At 49.9% G+C, this 20,169-nt stretch overlaps 1 protein-coding gene across 5 annotated transcripts in view; it reads left to right on the top strand.

Moving 5' to 3' along the window:
* The first annotated feature begins 2,529 nt into the window (after nt 1-2,529).
* Nucleotides 2,530-20,169, top strand: part of Slc43a2 (solute carrier family 43 member 2) — a 40,127-nt gene continuing 22,487 nt past the window's right edge. Inside the window, exons 1-5 of one of the 5 annotated variants that reach the window (XM_076936301.1) lie at nt 2,530-2,589; nt 4,090-4,290; nt 14,951-15,158; nt 16,614-16,669; nt 17,678-17,754. In XM_076936301.1, the coding sequence (XP_076792416.1) occupies nt 4,131-4,290; nt 14,951-15,158; nt 16,614-16,669; nt 17,678-17,754 (501 nt within the window). In that variant the 5' untranslated portion in view covers nt 2,530-2,589; nt 4,090-4,130. Of the gene's footprint in view, nt 2,590-3,162; nt 3,295-3,609; nt 3,909-4,089; nt 4,291-14,950; nt 15,159-16,613; nt 16,670-17,677; nt 17,755-20,169 lie in introns of those variants that run through there. The other 4 variants (XM_076936300.1, XM_034506260.2, XM_076936299.1 and 1 more) reach the window with 4 other exon arrangements.

The raw sequence follows: 20,169 nt of genomic DNA, 5'->3' as shown, positions 1-20,169 counted from the left end.
AAAGTCACTAACAGGGTGGGGAGCACAGTACAGTTCCTGCCACCCATCGCGGTTTCCTTGGGTGCTGGAGACCCGGCTCAGGCTCTCATTCCTACTCGGCATCTGCTCGTCTGTTTACCACACCTGATTCACCCCATCTTCTCTTAACATTTTTTTTTTCCTTAATTTTTTTTTCTCTGTCAGGCTGTGGTAGTACATACCTTTGATCCTAACACTTAGGAGGCAGAGGCAGGCAGATCTCTTAAGTTTGAGGCCAGCTTGTTCTATAGAGCAAGTTCCAGGACAGCCAGGGCTATACACAGAAACCCTATCTTGAAAAACAAACAAACAAAAAACAACCAGCCAACCAATCTAACTAGAAAGGTCATTTGCTGCTTTTGAGAAGGACCAAGTTTGCTTCCCATCTTGGCAACTCAGCTAGGTAAATCTAGTTCCAGGTGACCTAATGCCCTCTTCTGGCGTCCGTGAATAATGCAGGCTGTGGTGCATATTACATGCATTTAGTCAAAACACTTGTAAACTTTAAAAGAAGCTATCTTCTTACTATGTTCATTCTAAGGTAGAGGTTCTTTTCGGGCCTTTAAAGAGGTTGCATTTGCCGGGCAGTGGTGGCGCACGCCTTTAATCCCAGCACTTGGGAGGCAGAGGCAGGCAGATTTCTGAGTTCGAGGCCAGCCTGGTCTACAGAGTGAGTTCCAGGACAGCCAGGGCTATACAGAGGAACTTTGTCTCAAAAACAAAAACAAAAATCAAAACAAAAAAACTAGGAAGATGGAAGAAGAGGCAGAGGAGAAGTAGTAGTTTCATCTCAACAGTGACTTCTTGTTTCATTTGAAAAAGCCACCTAACTCCTCAGTTTTCATCTGGAATGTAAGGATAATGTGTATATTCAGGGCAATTGTAGTGATGGAGTGGCACACAGGGTAAAAGCGTCTAGTATGAGTTTAGCTAACAATAAAAGGCAGTTATCATTGATCCTTCCACCATCCCTCCTGCACTCTGTGATCTTCCGTCCTTGAACCTGGTACTTTTCACTTGCTCGTGTTTTCCTTCTACACCTCATATTGGGCACCTAGGACTAAGACATGTCTGCCCCCAAGGAATTCAGAACCAGTGGAAAATGGGAATGCATATTATAAGGCATTACAGTCAGCAGACAAAAAAAGGCAAAAATGAGAGTAGCTAGGGAAGGCTTCCCAGAGAAGGCGCTGCCCAAGAAAGGACCACTAGTGAGAGCAGCACAAAGCCAGGACCACAACAGTTCCACAGGAGCGGAGCAACCAGGCCAGGAGGAGGAAAAGGCTGCTGTGCAGGAAGCAGCATGGTCCAGTCAGCTGGGGAACTTGAACTTTATCTCCAAGAACAAGGTAGAGAGTTTCTGCAGGATCTAGCAATAGGTCAGGCTTATCAAGGTCAGGTTTACATTTCCCACAATTCACTGCAGAGTAGATATGTGATGCAGAGATTGCTGGATGAGTAGTTGTGTCCCAGGGACAGAAATGGGCAGATAAGATAAAGAGGACACCAGGTTATATTGGTGCAGTGGGGTCAGGGGGAAGGGGAAGACTCATAGTAGATAACCTAGCTATTCTGTTAAATGTTAAGTTCACAGTGTCTAACATCATTTGATGTTATTAGCTCAGTAGGGTGCCTTTGAACCCCCTAGCACTAGGAGGCAGAGGCCAGCCTGATCTACATAGTGACTTCTAGGACAGCCAGAAGTACATAGTGAGATCCTGTCTCAACACTTCCTGAGACCCCCCCCCCCCACATCTGAGAGAGAAGGGGGCCGCAATTTTAAGGGGGAGGGGAACATTTAAGATATATGTCTGGAGATAGTCCTCAAGCAAATTGCTTAGGGAAAGGATTGAAGGGCTTAAATTTATTGGCAGGTGGTAGGTCCAATTTGGAGCTTATGAGATTCTGCACAGTAAGTCTTCAGGCCCCAAACCCACCAGCAAGTCTAGACTAAGGCTGGAAGAGCATTCACTGGCAGGACGCTAGCGAAGGTTCTGGGCACCAGGGGGCGCACTGGAGCTGAGGGAAGCTGAGCCAGGCTGCTGGGGACTCCTTCAACGCTAAAGGAAGCCAGCCCTTGAAGTGTGGAGAATCTGAGGGATACTGGGTGTTTTCTGAGGGTAGCTAGTATCTCTCGTTAGGAAGACTTAGCCGGACAGCTAAATCTTTCGAGCTAAGGCTCCATCCCTCGTCCAGGCAGGTCCTCAGAGCAGCGCAGCTCCACTGATAGGAGAAAAGACGGAGCTCTTTAGACCCCTAGCGATCTATTGCTCTTTCCAAAGCCACACTTAAGACTAGGTGCTCAGGATTGCTCACAGCATGAAAGATGGAAAAGAGATTGTGCCAGCCACATGAAGGAGTCGTTTGGGAAAGGAGGAGAGCAGGGCATGCCAAGGTGACCGGCCTGAACACTGACCAGTCTCTGAAGGCACCGAGAAAAATAGGGTACGGGATGGGGATGGTGACGTCTGAATGGAGGACCAGGGCCGTCTCGGTCCGAAATCCTGACTACAGATCCTTAAGGGACACCGATTAAACACCAGGCAGGAGGCACCTGAGGACAAGGATCCGGTGAGTCAGGAGATCTAGCAGGGATGCAGTAATGATGCCAGGACCTGGATCGGGGTGTTCTGATACCCATAGACAGCACCTGGATAGGACAACGGGGGTCTAGGCAGCGAGGAACCCGGACACAAAGCCCAAGGAGCAGGCCGAGAAACACAGCACAAAAGGGCGGCAATGGCTTGCGGAGCTGGAGTATCCGGCTCTGATTCTCTCCGGGCGAGAACGGTGTTCTATACTGCGGGCCGACCCGTACTACGGTGCTAGAGCCCAGATCGCTGTGGACCAAGACTCCGTGAAACGCTGACCCAGGAACTTGACAAGGAAGAGGGCAACGAGAAGGGCATGGGGCGATACCCGCGGGGTCACCGGGTCGAGGGACACTCCAGTTTAACTGGGTAGAGCTGGGCCAGCCCAAGCCGCCCCCCAGCCCCCCCATTCCTCTTGTTTGTCTCCAAGTCCGGCCGGAACCGGCTTCTGCTCGCCGGGGGGCGGGCGGGTAGCTGCTGATTGGCCAACGCCTGTTTCCAGCCCCACTCAGCCAATCAACAGGCAGCAGTGTTTTTCATCTTAGGATAGGAATAAAAGGGCTGGAAATAAAGGGGACAGAAAAGGCGCCGGGCGGGCCCGACACACACTGGTAGGAGCCGGGTGAGCTGGACTCCCAGGATCCGGGTCTCAGACGAGGGTGCGAGAACCTGAAGCTGCTCACAGGCAGGGGTTAGCGGGAAGGTGCATGCTTGTCAGAGGGACGACACCGGGAGGGAGACGTAACGAAAGGAACAAGGAGGAGGACAGAGGGACAGGATCCGCTCCTATGGAAACTGGCTAATTGCCGGGGTAACAGCCCGGCACGGGGGTCGCGCGGTTGGCTCGCGCCGCCGGTTTGAACCGGCTTCGCCGCTCCCATGCGGGGTTCGCGTGGCGGTAGCGCCTAGCGACCTACACACTAACCAATGGCGCGGCAGTTCCTGTGCGGTCCCGCCAATGAATGCGCCGTGGGCGGGCCGATCCGGGGCTCCCTGTGCTGATTTTGTGGTTGAAGGAACAAGCTCTAAGGAAGGGTCTCGAGTGCGGGCGGGAGGGAGCCTGTCAGGGTCCCTGGGAGTGGCAGCTCTCAGGTGTGCCGCTGCTCAGGTGACCTTACCGCGAACTGCCTCCCTTTCCGGACCCCAAAGTAGCTGTTCACTCTTGCTTGGGATCAGGACCAGCTCCATGTCCTTGAGCATACATTAGCCCTTTTCCAGTTGCCATGCCTCAGTTTACCTCCGAGTGAACTAAGGGAGAAGCCTTTTCTCTTGGCCAGCAGGACTCCACTGTGTCCTAAGGTAGCGGTACCAGGCAGCTGCGGGTTCGGGGTGGCCCAGGTCCCTGACAGGGCTAGGGTTTCTCTTCTTTTGCGGCGTGCACCTATAGCCTGGGCTGCCGGGGGCTGACAGGCTGGTCGCTGTGCGCCAGCGGCCGCACGGGTTGGGTAGAGCCACAGCTGAAGCTGAGGTCTGCGCGCAGGTGTCTGCAGAGCCGGAGCCCGGCCACCGCCACACCGCACCATGGCGCCCACCCTGGCCACTGCCCATCGGCGCCGCTGGTGGATGGCCTGCACCGCTGTGTTGGAAAACCTCCTCTTCTCGGCAGTCCTCCTGGGCTGGGGCTCGCTGCTCATCATGCTCAAGTCGGAGGGCTTTTACTCCTACCTGTGTACAAAGCCAGGTGAGATGGGCGCCTCGGTCATGGGGAGGTTCCTGGTATGGGTCTTTGGGAGAAGGCGGTTGGTGGTGAAGATGTAAGCCAGCTGTGCCTGCTTGCTGCACAGCGCCTCTGAGTGTCAAAAAAAAAAAAAAAAAAAAAAAAAAAGCCCATTTGATCCTCATCCAGCTCTCTGAGTGCATATCTTTATCATCGTCCCTGTTTGTGGATGGAGAAACTGAGGCTGGGACAAACTTGCCCAAGCTGCCGACTAATAGACTCCTGCGTCCAGTCAGGAACGTTGCTGACCTCCTGATCTTCCAGGGCCTGCAGAATTGCTTGCCTTGCAGTAAACATGTGTGAGAAAGAGGAACTCTTATAGGCCGGGGTGCAGCAAGAGAGAGGAAGTGGCTTCGCCTCCACCCGAAGGAAGGTTCATCTAGACCTACATGTTTTTTAAGTCAGGCCATTATGGAGGCTCCTTAAAAGCGTGCCAAGATAAAATTTCTCGTCTATTTTTGCTGCTTTATGATTCTCCAAAGGCCATTTCCTCTCCCGAACTGTGAGAACATCTCAGTGGCTTTCAAAACATAGTACGGAGGAAGAGGAGGGGAGACAGTGGTCAAAGGATGCTTGGTCGCTTCAGTAAGCTTCAGTAACGACTGAAGGCAGGCTGAGGCTGTCCCACATTACCCCCACCCTTCCTCCTTCCACTCCTGTCTTCCCACCCTGGTTGCTGTAAGGTCATCAGTAAGGCCAAGTCAGCTGCCATCCTTTCCCCTTCTTAGGCATCCTTGGTAAGAACTGCTTCTTGTCTTTGTCTCTTGTCTGTGCCCCACCCCATACCTCAGCCTTGTTGGATGGAGCTGGCCCAGGCTTGACTCTGTAGGTCACTACTGGCATGCCTCCTTTTAATTTTTATAGAGTCCTATTAGTTTGTTTTTTACTTTAAATTTTTTACACTTATTTCTTCATTTATGGGAGGAGGCGCAGAACTGTGGAGGACAGAGGATAACTTTTGGTTGTTGACACTCTTTTTCCACGATGTGAATTCATGAGGTCAAACTCAGGTTGACAGACTTGGTGGCAAGTAGTTCAACACCCTGAGTGTCATCTCTAAGAAGTGGGTTTGCTATTTATTTTATTTTCAAAATAGGGATTCTCTGTGTAGCCCTGTCTGTCCCAGAACTTGCTCTGTCGATCAGGCTGGCCTCAAACTCAAGGACTTGTCTCTGAGTCCTGGGAACAAAGGCTTGCACCATTATTGCTGGGCTCTAAAAGATTTTTTTGTTTGTAAGTTTATTTGGTCTTTTGTTCTTGACACAGGAGCTTGCTATGTAGCCCAGGCTAGCCTTTGATTTGTAATCATTTCATCTTATTCTCCTGAGTGATGAGCTGACAAGCCTGTACTACCTCACTCAGCCTCTCATTCTTAGCAGGAAGGGAAAGCTTTGGACCCACTCCTCCCACTGCCTGGACCTGAGTCAGGCAATCTTCACTTCCCATCTCTGATCTGCCCAGAGGATCCTTAGTGTGCAGTGTGCGGAGCTTAGCAGGAGAGGGTAAAGGCGGGAGAAAGGGAGGGGTCCAAAGGCCACCTGGGACAGGGCAGAAAGCCTATCGTTTATAACCAACCTTTAGCCTTTAGAACTCAAAAATATTTCCTAATAGCCTAAGGGTTCTTGGCAGGTCTTTCCCCACATCAGCAAGAAATCTTGAGAGACTGAGAGTCAGACCTTGTTCCCTGACCAAGCTTTCTGTTTTGCTTCAGGGATGTCAGGAGATTAAAGGCCCCTCTGAAAGGAACAGGTGGGAGTGTTGGCCCTTTCTTCTCCCTTTGTTACAGGATACACTGGGGATTTAAAAAACAGAAAGTAAAAAAAATAAATTCATCAGCCCTAGGCAAAACTTTTAGTACCTCATCCTGAGGTCAGATTTCTTTCTTTCTTTCTTTCTTTCTTTCTTTCTTTCTTTCTTTCCTTTCTTTCTTTCTTTCTTTCTTTCCTTCTTTTTTTTTTTCTGACTCACGTCCTTGGTGACATCAGATTGTCCACTTTTACACAATTTCTGGGATGGTATGGGCACCCTGGGGCTGGAAACTGCTTTCCTGGGGAAACCCTGTCTTCTTCCTTCCTTTGGGTGAGGGGAGTCCAGCGATTGTGACAGCAAAGAGCTGAGTTGGTACTTAAGCCCTCAGGAGGCTTGTACACTCCTACCACCCAGAGTGAAGGGAAGGGTCAGGAGCGTGGGTTGAACATCAACTACTTATCCCATGCCTTTGCTCCTGTGTCTGATTTTGGTTTTTCTGATTATCTGGCAAATGTGCTGACATAGCATCCTCGGCGGGAAAGCCTGCTGATTCCACACAGCTTATCTTTCCAGCCTCCTTGCTTTGTGGAGTCCTGGGAACCTGTTGACTTTTGGGGCCAGAAACCTCTGTGCTTCCTTGACTGGGAGTGTCTGGTAAAGCTAGGGTCAAGGTTTGCAGTGTGGCCCAACATTGTCAAGCCCTGTGGATGGCTGAGTTGATCGCTTTAGGCCTTTAAAGAGCTGACCTGCATACAGCTGATTGAGAGTCCAATGTCTCAGCTTTTTGTTGTCTTTAAGATTGATGGCATGAATTTGTTCCCCAAAGGAAATTTGCCTGAGCCTGTTGAAAGGTTTGGGACTCTAGCCAGAATCTGGCTACAGACTCGGTGTTGGGTTCTAGTTTGGTGATGTGGAAGAAGGAAAGGAATCCCTTCCCTCCCTGTGACCCAGCAGCTTGCTCTGCTTTTTCTGTCTCATGGAAAGGGCTCAGAAGCTGGTCATTTCATGAGTTCTGTGTAATGGCAACTAGAGATGTCTCTTGTCCTCCTGGCGTGGACAATTGAATGTCTAGTCTGGGAAGAGGGGGGTTTTCCCACACTAAGTCCCTTGGCTTCTCGATGACCACCATAGCCATTCACCTCACATGACCTCTTCCCTTGTTTTGCTTTGTTTTGTTTTGTTTTTTTTGTTGTTCTTTGGTGGATTTGGGGTTGCTGTTTTTGAGACAGGGTTTCATCCTGTAACGCTGGCAGGCCTAGAATTCAGTGTGTTGATCCACCTGCCTCTGCCTCCTTGAGCCTGAGGTGGGGGCAGTAGGGGGTGGGATTAAGACCAGAAGTGGGGATCTGGTTGTGCCCAAGTGGGAAGCCTCTCTAAACTTTTAAGGCACAAGCCTAGAGGGTAATGGAGGGTGAGCTGGTGTCAGGGGGAGCCAGAGTAGGGTATACCTACACCTCAGAGGGGAAAACAGAAAGGACTGGGGCAGAAGGGAGCTAATGACTGGGCAGGTAGAAGGAAAACTGAATTTTATTCTCAAGGCCAGAAAGAAGCCAGGGAGGCAGAGGACTGCTAGAGTCCAGTGAACCTCTCAGAGGCTCTTGTGAATGGCTGAGGGCTTGCTGCACGCTGGGTGTGAATGTGGGTGGAATGAGCTGTGGGGCCCTGCTAGACTTCAGCCATGCTCTGAATAGGAAGGTGGGCCTCCCATGTGTGTATGTGAATGTTCTCAACACCTATGGATACATATGTGCACGTGCAAGTCGGTGCCAGGATTCTTAGGTCACTCTCTAGTGTCGTCACCCCCCCCCCCCCCCAGAGTTCCTCTGTGTGTTCTTGGTTGTCCTGGGACTTACTTGTTCTGTAGACTAGACTAGGCTGGCTTCAAACTCACAGAGATCTGCCTCCCTGCTTCTGCCTCTGCCTCCTCTGCCTCCTCTGCCTCCTCTGCCTCCTCTGCCTCCTCTGCCTCCTCTGCCTCTGCCTCTGCCTCTGCCTCTGCCTCTGCCTCTGCCTCTGCCTCTGCCTCTGCCTCTGCCTCTGCCTCTGCCTCCTCTGCCTCCTCTGCCTCCTCTGCCTCCTCTGCCTCCTCTGCCTCCTCTGCCTCCTCTGCCTCCTCTGCCTCCTCTGCCTCCTCTGCCTCCTCTGCCTCCTCTGCCTCCTCTGCCTCCTCTGCCTCCTCTGCCTCCTCTGCCTCCTCTGCCTCTGCCTCTGCCTCTGCCTCTGCCTCTGCTGAGTGCTGGGGTTAAAGGCGTGCACCACCGTCGCCTGCTCCATGGGCACTTTTATTTATTCAGGCAGGGTCTCTTACTGAGCCCAGAGCTCACAGCTTTTTTATGGGTTCTGGGGATCAGGTGCTAGTGCTTGACGTTTGCAGAGAGCGTTTTATTCTCTGGCCTTGGTTCTGTGTTCCTGGCCCTCAGTCAGTACCTGGTAGGACCTCTCACCCCGACAGCAAGAAGCAAAACCCTCACCTCTGGAGGACGCACTGTGTAGACCAGGCTAGCCTGGAACTGCCTCAGCCTCCGGAACTCGGAGTGTGGTGATTACAGTTGTGACCCACCTCCTTGAACGTGTTTTAACTTCTTTCACCCCTGTTTGGTTTTTATTTATTTTTTTTCAGTGCTAGAGATCAAACGCAGGGCTTCAAACAGGCCGGTTCTACCACTTAGCTACACCTTTATTTAGCTCACCCCTAGTTTATTTTGAATTCAGAAAAAAACCAAAAGAAACAGTAAGGGGACTAAAAGCATGTACCCACAGCCTCTAAAACGTTTCACAAAGCATACCCTTGGCTGTCACCACCACCCTCACCCTCTCATGACCTGGTTTCCCTCCCTGACATCTGTCGGCCTATTTTGTCTTAGTGTCTCATGAAGGTCCTGTCTGCTTGGGTTAGCTTTCCATGCCTTTGTGAGAGAGTGGAGGGACAGCCCTGTTCTCACTAGGTGGTAGGAAGAGCCTCTGGTGTGGCCCAGCCTTTTCCCACCTTTGTTCTCTCGGCCTTCCAGACTGCCTCTCACCCATGGGGACAAGGACAGCACAGTCAGAGTCTCCATTCGAGCCAGGCTTCACAAGATCTTCCACAAGATGCACACCTGCTCTGAAATGCCATGTGCTGTGGTGTGGAATATGGGGTCAGGCTGAGAGGGCACTTAGTGGCTTGAGGAATGCCTACTACAGAACACAATGGCCGGTCTCCACAGGCTGCCTACGGGAGGCTGGGACCTCCATAAGAGCCAGCCCAGTGGTACTCTGTGAGTCTGGCCTCCTGCTTGCTCTGTGGCTTAGGCGACCTCTCACCCACATCTCCCCTGCTGGGCTGACATGCTGCTTCCTGTTGCCGGATGGAAGAGAGGCAGGGGATGCTGGGGCAGGTACCCTCAGGAGGGCTGGCCAGGGGTCAGCACCATGGAAGGGAGGGGCTCAGTCACCAGCCAGAGAAAGGGCTGCTAAGGAACTTGGGGGCTGTCTCCATCTGTGAACTTCTTTGTTTCCTTTGCACTATCAGGGAGGTACTCTGGAGTTCCCCTACTCTCTTTGTTTGTCTGGGGTGAGAGGAGGGCTCTTTCTGACCCTAGAGAAGTCAAGGGGAGCCCTGAGTGGGGTTACAGAACCCTCAAGCCTCCTCTGCCTTCTCTGTTAAGATTTTGTTTGTGAGGGGCCAACAGTACAGGGCATTGTTCTCCTTTCCTGGCTCTGGCGGCCTAGTCCTTAGTGCACTGGCACATTAGCTTCTTGCCTGTCTTCTTGTTTGCCCTCCTTGACAGGGCTAACCCGGGGTTGCTCCAACCACTTCATGGTGGAGGCACCTGTTTAATAAACAGGTGCAGGGGAGACCAAGCAGGCTGGCCTGAACTGGGTTGGCGCTGGCTGCACTCTAGACTGAGCAGGGGACACCTTGGGGCTTCATACTTCCTAGTGTTGGTCCCTCTCCTGGCTTTCTGTGGCCAAGTGGGAGGAGAGAAGACAGTAGCGGCCTGGGTAGGAGTGGGCACCTGTTGGGCCTGAGGTGGTTTGTGTGGACTGTTTATTGCTAACAGAAGTCTAGGCTCCCGGAAGGCTCAAGCTTCCTCCCTATGTAAGGGACACTCAAACTCCCCAGAGAAAAGAGACCCTAAACTAGTCCCCTAACTCCCAGGTCATTTGCTGCTAGTCTTCACTTTCTGAAGGCAAGTGAGGCCTGGTGGCCCTGGTGGCAGAGATTTAAGAACAGATACTGGTGGCTTGAAGTATTGGTACCTGCTCCTGGGGATAGTGACTCTGTAGCATAAATGAAAGGCTAGACACCCTCTCATCAGAAGCCCTGTGTCTAGTTGCAGACTGAACAGACCATCATATAACTTCAGATGTGCTTTCTTCTACCATGTCAGGAGCCCACAAATGCCTTGGGATTTAATCTTTTAAATTACATTCAGTTATCTGTATGTGTGTGTGCATATCTCCTCTCTCTCTCTCTCTCTCTCTCTCTCTGTCTCTGTGTGTGTGTGTGTGTGTGAGAGAGAGAGAGAGAGAGAGAGAGAGAGAGAGAGCGCGAGCGCATGAACCACAGTGTTCATGTGGTAGTCAGTGAACATCTTGGAGGAGTTGGTTCTTTACTTCCACCATGGGGTCCAGGGGATCAAACTCAAGCTGTCAGGCCTGGTGAGAGGTGCCTTAATCTGCTGACCCACATCACTTGTCCATTTTTGTTTTTTTTTTGTTTGTTTGTTTTTTGTTTTTTTGTTTTTTTCGAGACAGTGTTTTTCTGTGTAGTCCTGGCTGTCCTGGAACTCACTCTGTAGATCAGGCTGGCCTCGAACTCAGAAATCCGCCTGCCTCTGCCTCCCAAGTGCTGAGATTAAAGGCGTGTGCCACCACTGACCGGCTTCCATTTTTGGATTAAAAAATTTTTTTAAAGATTTATTTTATTTTATGTGTACAAATGTTTTGTTCAAATGTCTTTATGTGCAGTACATTTGTGCCTGGTGCCACTGGGGGTCAGAAGAAAGCATTGGATCCTCTGGAGCTAGAACTTGAGTGGTTGTGAGCCACCAAGTGGGTGCTGGGAACTGAACCTAAGTCCTCTCCAAGAGCTGCAAGTGCTCTAACCACTGAGCCGTCTCTCCAGCTCTTAGCATTTTATTTATTTATTTTTTAAATTTTTTTGGTTTTTCAAGACAGGGTTTCTCTATGTAGCCCTGGGCTGTCCTGGAACTCACTCTGTAGACCAGGCTGGCCTCGAGAACTCAGAAATCCACCTGCCTCTGCCTCCCAAGTGCTGGGACTAAAGGCGTGCGCCACCACCGCCCGGCGCGCATTTTATTTTTATTACACTGCAGTGCTGAGAACTGAACCCAGGACCTGGTACTGTACCTCTGAGCCATATGCTAGTCAGTGCCTTGGGATTTTATCTGTCCATCAAGAGTCGATGGAAGCCGGACGTGGTTGTGCAGGCCATTGATCTCAGCACTCAGAAGTCAGAGGCATGCAGATCCCTGAGTTTGAGGCCAGCCTGGTCTACAGAGCGAATTCTAGGTCAACCAGGGCTACACAGAGAAATTCTGTTGAGAAAAACAGAAAAGTCATGGATGGACTCTGGGGGATTCTGTGGGAGAGTACCTCTCTATAGGCTGTACCGGCCTGTGCCACTCCCCTCCCCAAAGCCCTCCTTCCTCCTCTGTTCTGTGTCATCAGGGAGCTCATGGCACTTGAAGTAACTGACTGTAGACCCTTGATGGCCACAGTCAGGTCTCTCAGCGGACAGAGTGCCCCCTCCACCTGCCCACTATATCTCCTTGGTGCTGGCTGCCCCATACCTGCGTGATGCCGAGGAGTGCTCATTGTGGGCAGAGGCCCTGTCCTCCTACTGCAGGTCCAGTTCCTGTTCTGCTGGCAGGGCTGACACCCGAAACCAGCCTTTTCCCCTTCCCGGAGCTGCCTCACACCTGCCAGCCACAGCAACACATGGGACCAATGGACTCGGAGAACCCTGTTTGCTATGTGTTTTGGCTGTCAGTATGGAGGATGTCTTGGAAAGGGGAGTGGAGGTGCCAGGGGCAGGAGTTTGGCCTGAAAGGTTTTGTTTGTGTGAGGGTTCAGGCTGTTAGCCTGTGGCTCTGATCTCCCTAAATCCCTCTGTCTTCAGCTTGGTTCTGCATGTCCTATTTCCATACCCATCTTGATCCTTTTGGCCACTGGGATCTGGTTGGTTGTTTCCACTGATTCGGTAAACATCTAAGGTGGCCAGGGCCCACTGAGATAACACTACACAGTAGCCAGAAGACAATCCTAGCCTCAGACTCAGCCCAGGATGCAACTAAACACACACACACACACAGGATCACCTGCTGATCCTGCAAGGCTGTGCCCTTGCTACTGTTGAGAAGCTGCCATGCTATTAAACCACCCCCGTCTGAGTCCCAGTAAGGCTGACACTAGCAAAAGCACACATTTGTTATTTGCCACATGCTCTGTATGCCTGTTGGGAGCTCTAGAATGCTATCTGCTTTTTCTCATGACAGCTCCCAAAGCTTTGGAGGTATATGTTGTCATCACATTGTGTCTAGTTCACAGATACGGAAACCAGCAGAGAATGATCAAGTCACATTTCTAAGGATGTACAGCTGGAAGCAGGGGAAGGGAAGTTAGAATCCAGAGGCAGGATGACCATCGTGGTCTCTGTAGGCCCCTAGCGTGGCTCAGAGGAGATAGGCACATGCAGTTAGTCACGCCAAGAGCTTTCCTTTTCAGTTACCTTGAGTGGCTCTGAGAGGCCCCAAGCAGGCTTTGTAGACCTCAGCTGAGCTGCCCTGGCAGCCAGGGGGCTGTAACTGGGAGGCAGGGAGGCAGGGAGGCAGGCAGTGTGAGGAAGTTTCTTTGGCTCTTTGTTGGAGCCTCAAAGCTAATCAGTAAGCTTGCTTCTGTGGGATTAGTCAGCATCACTTAAGAAGTGGTCTCCCACCCTCCCTTCTGCCAGTGCAGGACTTCTCCTTGTGTTTTTTTTTTGGTTGGTTGTTTTTTTTTTTGTTTTTTTTTTTTTTTTTTTTTTTTTTTGCTTTTTCGAGACAGGGTTTCTCTGTGTAGTCCTGGCTGTCCTGGAACTCACTCTGTAGACCAGGCTGGCCTCGAACTCAGAAATCCGCCTGCCTCTGCCTCCCAAGTGCTGGGATTAAAGGCGTGCGCCACCACCGCCCGGCTCCTTGTGTTGTTTTGACCCTGGCTGAACTTTGGTTGGGGGGGGGGGCACTTATGTGTACAAGGTATGGCTGACACAGCAGGCAATGGGTGTCATCGTGGGAGGGGGTGTCCAGTAAGAGCAGTAAGAATAGCCTGTCAGTAAATCAAAGAAAATAACTCTGCCATTAACAAAACAAAAACTCAGGGAGGGAGTGATCTAAGTGGAAGGGAGCTTGCTTTATATATATTCGGACCTGAGTTCAATCCCCATCCCCTCAAAAACAGGATGGACTTCAACCCTTTGGTTCTGACTGACAGTTGTATATGGTGGTGGGAAATGACATAGGGTGTATACTGCGATTGGGAAGCACAGGCTCAGTAAGTTTGTCCGGTTGAGGAAGAACCTGGTATTCTGGAAGTGACGAGCACCTGGTCTTTCCAAGTTCTTTACACTGGCCTATGTGTTTCTATGGACAGAACTACTGAGAGTGTTTGAGACAGCCTGCGGCTCCACAGCCGATGCTAGCCCCTGAGCTACTGTTAGTGAGTGTAAAGTATAGGATAGAATGGAAATCACACTGGTCTTGTGAGATCCATCCCAAGTGCTGGGATTAAAGGCATGTACCTCCGCCACCTGGCAGAAATCACATTTTTTGAGACAAGGTCTCATTCTGGAGCCCAGGTGGCCTTGTGTATGTGCATGACTATGCTTACTCCCACTGCATGTATGTATGTGCACGCATGTACATAAACAGCCTTAGGTGTTGTTCCTTTGGGAGTCATCCTCCTTGGATTTCTTTGTCTGTCTGTCTGTTTTTTTGAGACAGGGTCTTTCACTAGCCTAGAATTTGCCAACTAAGGTTAGGCTGGCAGACCACTGAGCACCAAGGATCCATTTTTCTGTCTCCTCCACTTAACACCATGCTTTGATTCTCCACTCCGTTCTGCTCCTGAGACAGGGTTTCTCTGTAGCCCTGCCTGTACTGGAACTCACTTCTGTACACCAGCTGGCCTCAAACTCGAGATCCTCCTGCCTCTGCCTCCTGAGTGCTGGCATTAAAGGCCTGTGCCAATATCTGCAGTTTCGACCCTACTTTATTACATTTATTTAGTGTATATGTGTAGGCATGCATACCACAGGACACAAGGAAAAACCAAGAGGACGGTTTTTAGGAATCGGTCCTCACCTTCTAGCATGAGGGTCCTGAGGCTCCAATTCAGGTCATCAGGCTTGGTGGTGGGTGCCATTACCTGCTAGGCCATCTTGTCCCTCCGGCCACTCTCCCTTTTGACACAGGGTCTTATGTAGCCTAGACTGCTCTCAGACTCCTTATCTGTGGATGACTTTGGGCCCCTGATCTGACTGCATCCAGCTCTAAAGTGCTTTGATAACAGGCATCTTCCCTCAAGCTAGAGTGGCAGTCCTAATCCGGGACTGATGCTGTGTCAAGGGACGGGTGAAGCCCTTGAGAGTGTAGACAGGACTGTGTTTTCTGAGGAATGGCTTCTTTATTGAATTCTTTGGTCTCTGGTTTCTACAAATATTGAAAATGTCTGCTTCTGCAGTGGGTCTGGGTGAATAAGCCACGTCTTAACAGTTGTCAGAGTCTTAAGGCACTCAGAGAGAGCTTTGGCTTTCTTGGTGGTAAAATCCTGAAGGTGAGTCTGTCTCTTCGATGTTTGGGGAAGCCTACCATGTTCCCTTTCTTTATCCACACAGAGAATGTCACTAATGGCACGGTCGGGGGCACCGCAGAGCCAGAGCATGAGGAGGTGAGCCTGGTGAATGGCTGGCTCAGCTGCAAGGCCCAAGATGAGATTCTGAATTTGGCATTCACTGTGGGCTCCTTCCTGCTCAGTGCCATCACCCTGCCCCTGGGCATCATCATGGACAAGTATGGTCCCAGGAAGCTCAGGCTGCTGGGCAGGTCAGTATGGGTTCCTTGACGGTTGGATCAGGGTAGGTGATACCTTGAGCTGTATTTTTTGCTGTAGGGAATCTTGGGATATGGTAACAGTGCACTATGGGGCTCCCTAAATACCTGCCTTGGACAAGGTGACTACAGTATCTGGCACAGAATTAGTAGATACTGTGACCCTGCTGTCTTTCACATGCAAAACACAGGACCTGAACTTGTCTTTAACATTAGTTTTGGGGGCCATCAAAGATGATGGTTTATCGGGAAAAGACACTTGCCACCAACCCTGATGACTTTTGTTCTATCCTTGGAACCTACTTGGTAGAAGCTAGAGAACTGACTCCTGCAAGGTGTCCTTTGACCACTATCCTGGTACCATGGGACGCACACACCAATAGGTGTGTGTACCTACACACACTAAGTAAAATAGAAAAGAGCATTGGTTTTCAAAGGCTTCTGGCCTTATACTTTGTCCAGAAACAAAAAGTTTTAAAACATATATGCAAATGTAAATTATTAATCATGTGTCACATTCCTCCTCCTCCTGTGGTGTATCTGGTGTATCTGGTGTGTGTGTGTGTGTGTATGTGTGTGTGTGTCTGTGTGTATGTGTCTGTGTGTGTGTATGGAGAAGGAAGAGGAGGAAGAGAACAGTTGCTGCACATGAAATTCTACCTAATGTGTGCTGGGCTAGTGTGAATTATGTGTACACATGAATTATAGCCCACGTATGCCATTCTTAATAGTACGGGCTTTAAATATAAAGGCTAGGGTTTCGACTCAGTATTAGAGTGCTTGCCTAAGGTGCACAGCCCTGAGTTCTACCCCCAGCACTGCAAAAAATAAAGCTAATCAGTTAATTAAAATGAATGAAGTTTCTGGGCAGTGGTGGCGCACGCCTTTAATCCCAGCACTTGGGAGGCAGAGGCAGGCAGATTTCTGAGTTCAAGGCCAGCCTGGTCTACAGAGTGAGCTCCAGGACAGCCAGGGCTACACAGAGAAACCCTGTCTCGAAAAACCAAAAAAAAAAAAAAGTTTTTTTTTTTTGTTTTATTTTATTTTTGTGGTTTTGCAAACAAGGCTTCTCTGAGTAGCCTGGGCTGTCCTGGAACTCCCTTTGTAGCCCAGGTTGGCCTTGAACTGCCTCCTGAGCACCACCACAGCCTGGCAAAATGAATGATATTTTAACAGTTATAAGATGAAGCTGAGGATGCAGCTCAGTAGAAGAGCACTTGTGAAGGGAACAAAAGAGCCAAGGTTCAAATCTTAGCACTGAGAGCAAGTCCTAATAGATCAGCATCCTCCTGGGTTATCTCACGAGGCATCTCTCCCGAGTCTCTCTAGAATTGTTAAGTAATGATTGTAAAACATTCTGAAGTAACACATAATAAATACCCCTCATAACTGTTTAACAATAGCAGTTGATAACATAGTGTAAATTGCACACTTTCTGTTTGGTTTTAGTGCCTGCTTTGCTGTCTCCTGCTTGCTGATTGCATATGGAGCAAGTAACCCAGACTGTGAGTACACCGTTTCTCCCTTTTTGCCAGAAACTTGAGGGAAGATCCACCATCCACAGGTGCTCACTGGCTACCTGCTCTTGGGTGCTATATTAGGCTTGGTAATGCCCGTTCAAGCCAGAAGGGATTTGTGTTGTCCCTCGTCATCACTTATTTCATGGGCGGCTGTGGCAGCTTTCCGGTGGTCTGTTGTCTAGGGTTTAGCTCCTTCAGATGCATGGCTAGTAAGAGAATAATCGTCCCAAGTAAAAGTGTGAGAAGTGCTCCCAGGGTGTGACGCTCCTGTCTCATCCCCAAGCTACAAATTCAGTCCTGGACCAGGCCAGCCACAGGACATGGCCTTCCATGGTGCAGACATGGTAGACTGAGTTATATCCTCTTCCTCCTCTTTTTTTTTTCCTTCAGTACTGGGGGTTGAATCCGGGGCTTGCAAATTCCAGGCAAGCACTCTATCACGGAGCAAACCATTCCCAGCACTTGGACACTTGTGACTGAGGTAGCCCAAGATAGTCTCAAACCTGCAGTCCTCCTTGCTCAGCCTGAGGGCTGGGATTACAGGCATGATACATCACACCCAGCTGAGCTGAGCCCTCAAGGCAGCTTCGGCCAGTCCTTGACAAACATCTTAGGAACATCTCCCTCCTGGACCCCATCCCTAGATAAGGAGTCTAAGGGCTTTTAGAACACCAAACTAGCACCTGAGTTTCACTGAACATCTTCACCAGTCTCCTCTACTGGTTTTCAGGAACTTGGGATTTTAGTGTCTATGAGGAGCTTTTTTTGTGACCTTTGATTGCTGCTAGGCTAACAGAAAAGAGAACGGGTGTCTTTTCTATAGAACTCAGGCTCCACGGGGTAGATGGAGGACGAGGGTGAGAAAGAGAACTCTCTCCAGGTGTTGCTAACCCTCAGTGGCCTTTCCCTTATTTTTAGCTCATCTGTAGCCTTCTCAGCATGGAGCTCTGTGCTGCTGGGTTCCCCTACTCATGCCTTTGTGTCTGCCCACAGCGCTCTCCGTGCTCATCTTTATCGCCTTGGCTCTGAACGGCTTTGGGGGGATGTGCATGACGTTCACTTCGTTAACAGTAAGTACTGGTTTGTTAAGGAACATTTTCAGCTGAGTAAACTGAATTTGGGGCTCATTTGTTGGTTTCCAGGTCCTTTCCTTACATTCTCATATATACCTGGATGTCCCAAGCAGTGTAGGGGCTGTGGGTGCAGTGCCCTGACAGCAAAGCCAGTCCCGTGGGTTCTAAAGTGGGCAGCTGTGCGCCTCCCCGGGTAACTTGCAAGTGCCTCTGGCCTTGCCTTTGGCATGGAGGGCGCTGGTTATTAACCCATGTGTCCAGAGAAGGCAATATCTTTTATGGCTGCTGTCCTGAGGCTCTCCAGGAACCCCAACTGACAATGCCATTTGTAGACAAAACTACTCAAGAACTACCCAGCCCCAACCTTTGGGGATGCCTAGAACTGAGTGGCAACATTGTCACATTCTTCTTGACTAGGGTACAGATGTCTGGCCAGATAAGTGGACCTGTTTCTTAGAACTTTGAGCATGCTCTTCACTGACCGTCAGGATGCCACAAAATGGGTTTCTTTTTTAAGCAAGGAGGAGGTTTGGAGGGGGAGCTGAAAGATGTTAAAGAAAATATAGACATATCTTTGTCTGCAGACTTGCCCAGCCAGGCAGGAATATCACTCAGAGGCTCTGTCAACAGGGACAGCCCCTACTCAGTTTACCTGTGAAGGTCTGGGGGTATACCCGCTGCTGTTACTGTTTACAGTGCAGTCTGGGTCTGATTTTCCATTACACTTAAGTCAGGAGTCAAGCTGTTGAGAAATCCCTAGGACCTTCCTGGTCCTTTGATAAAGGATCCCGGGGAGGTGTAGGCTTTTTTGTTCTGTTCCCTTTTCCTAAGCTTTGCTCCTGAAGGCGGGATTAGCTGTGTGGGCCTATGTCTATGGACAGGGAAAGTTTACTACAGTCTCTGCTCAGTGAAAGAGACCCGGCATAGGCAGCCTGAGTGGTGTCCCCTGGGTGTGGGTGTATGAGGGTGAGTGACCCACAGAAATCTGGGGGCTCAGTGGCCTTACCTCTGCTGGTGCCGGGGAGGTTTACTTTGTATCTATTTGGGCCTTTTATTTATTTATTTGTTTGTTTGTTTGTTTGTTTTAAATCTGATGCATTTAAAATAAAAATAGATATATTCTCCTCTCTCATAATCCCTGAAGAAAACAATATTTAAAGAGTGAGAAATATGTTCGTACTGTGAAGAGTACACAGATTCCACTGTGTTGTGTAAATGTGAAACAGGAGTCCTGCACAGGCCTGTTTGTTCTTGGACCACACGACAACCACCAGCCCTTTTTATCAAGATGAAAAATATAAACCTGGCACCCGCCCTTGTTGTTGTTTCAGAACCACTGGGCATCTGTTAGGGCGGATCTGAATTTCAGGGATAGAAGTGAGATGGTCCTGGGACTTGAGCTTAAGTACCAAGATGCAGAATGGTGCTTACTCAGCATGCAGCATGGGATAGATACGGGCTGGGGTGGGGCTCGGCTGGGGTGGGGCTCGGCGGCAGAGCGCTTGCCTGGCATGCACATGACTCGGGGTACCCACCCCAGCCCTATATCTATAAAAAGAGAAGAGCTGGGAATGATGGTCCATGCCTGTAATCCCAGCACTTGGGAGGCAGAGGCGAGACAGTTGCTGTGACTTTGTGGCTAGCTTGGGCTACAGAATGAGGCCTTGCCCTTGTTCCCCTGATAAAAAAGATAGTTAAACTGTAGGGTGTTCTTGTAATCCCTGTGATTAAAAGGAACATCAGATCGGGAGGAGTTCAAGGTCATCCTCAGTTACCTCTTCTCAAACAGTAACAGCATCTATCCTCAGCTACATAGGAAATTCAAGGCTCCCTGGGCTCTATAAGACCATCTCAAACAGTAAGAGCGAAAGGCAGATAGATTAAAAACAGGCGTGGGGAGTTCTGTTTAAGAAATCCTTCCCAGGCAGTGATGGCTTTTGAACTTACCATGTTGCCCAGGCTGGCCTTCAGGCCTGATCCTCCTGCTTTCGCCTCTCAAATGCTCAGATTATAGATGTGTTCCCTGTCCCTGGCCACTGTGGTCAGTGTGTCTTTTCAGTGAATTGCTTCTTTGTATCATTTATCTCATTTTCCTTTGTATTGTTTTTTTTCTTCTTCATACTTTGTAAAACACTCTTTGAAATACAAATAATCTCTCTGTAGGAGTAGAGGGTTTACCTAGGGCTTTTAGATTTCTATATGGTCCATGAATATACTCCAGAAAAACTATGCACATAGATTCCAAGGCTAGTTGGTGAGTGGGCACTGTAGAAAGCATTTGGTAGGAGGGGGTCCATTCTTCTAAGGGAGGTATGGGGCTTGTCCTCTGACGTCTTTATCTTGGACCTGGATTTTGGTGGGGTCAGTGAGCTGCTACCCCAAGCCAACTCCAAACATCTGTCTGATTTTTAT

This window comes from Arvicanthis niloticus, chromosome 6 (assembly GCF_011762505.2).
Source record: "Arvicanthis niloticus isolate mArvNil1 chromosome 6, mArvNil1.pat.X, whole genome shotgun sequence".
Lineage (NCBI taxonomy): Eukaryota > Metazoa > Chordata > Mammalia > Rodentia > Muridae > Arvicanthis > Arvicanthis niloticus.
This window is presented reverse-complemented; position numbering and strand designations above follow the sequence as displayed.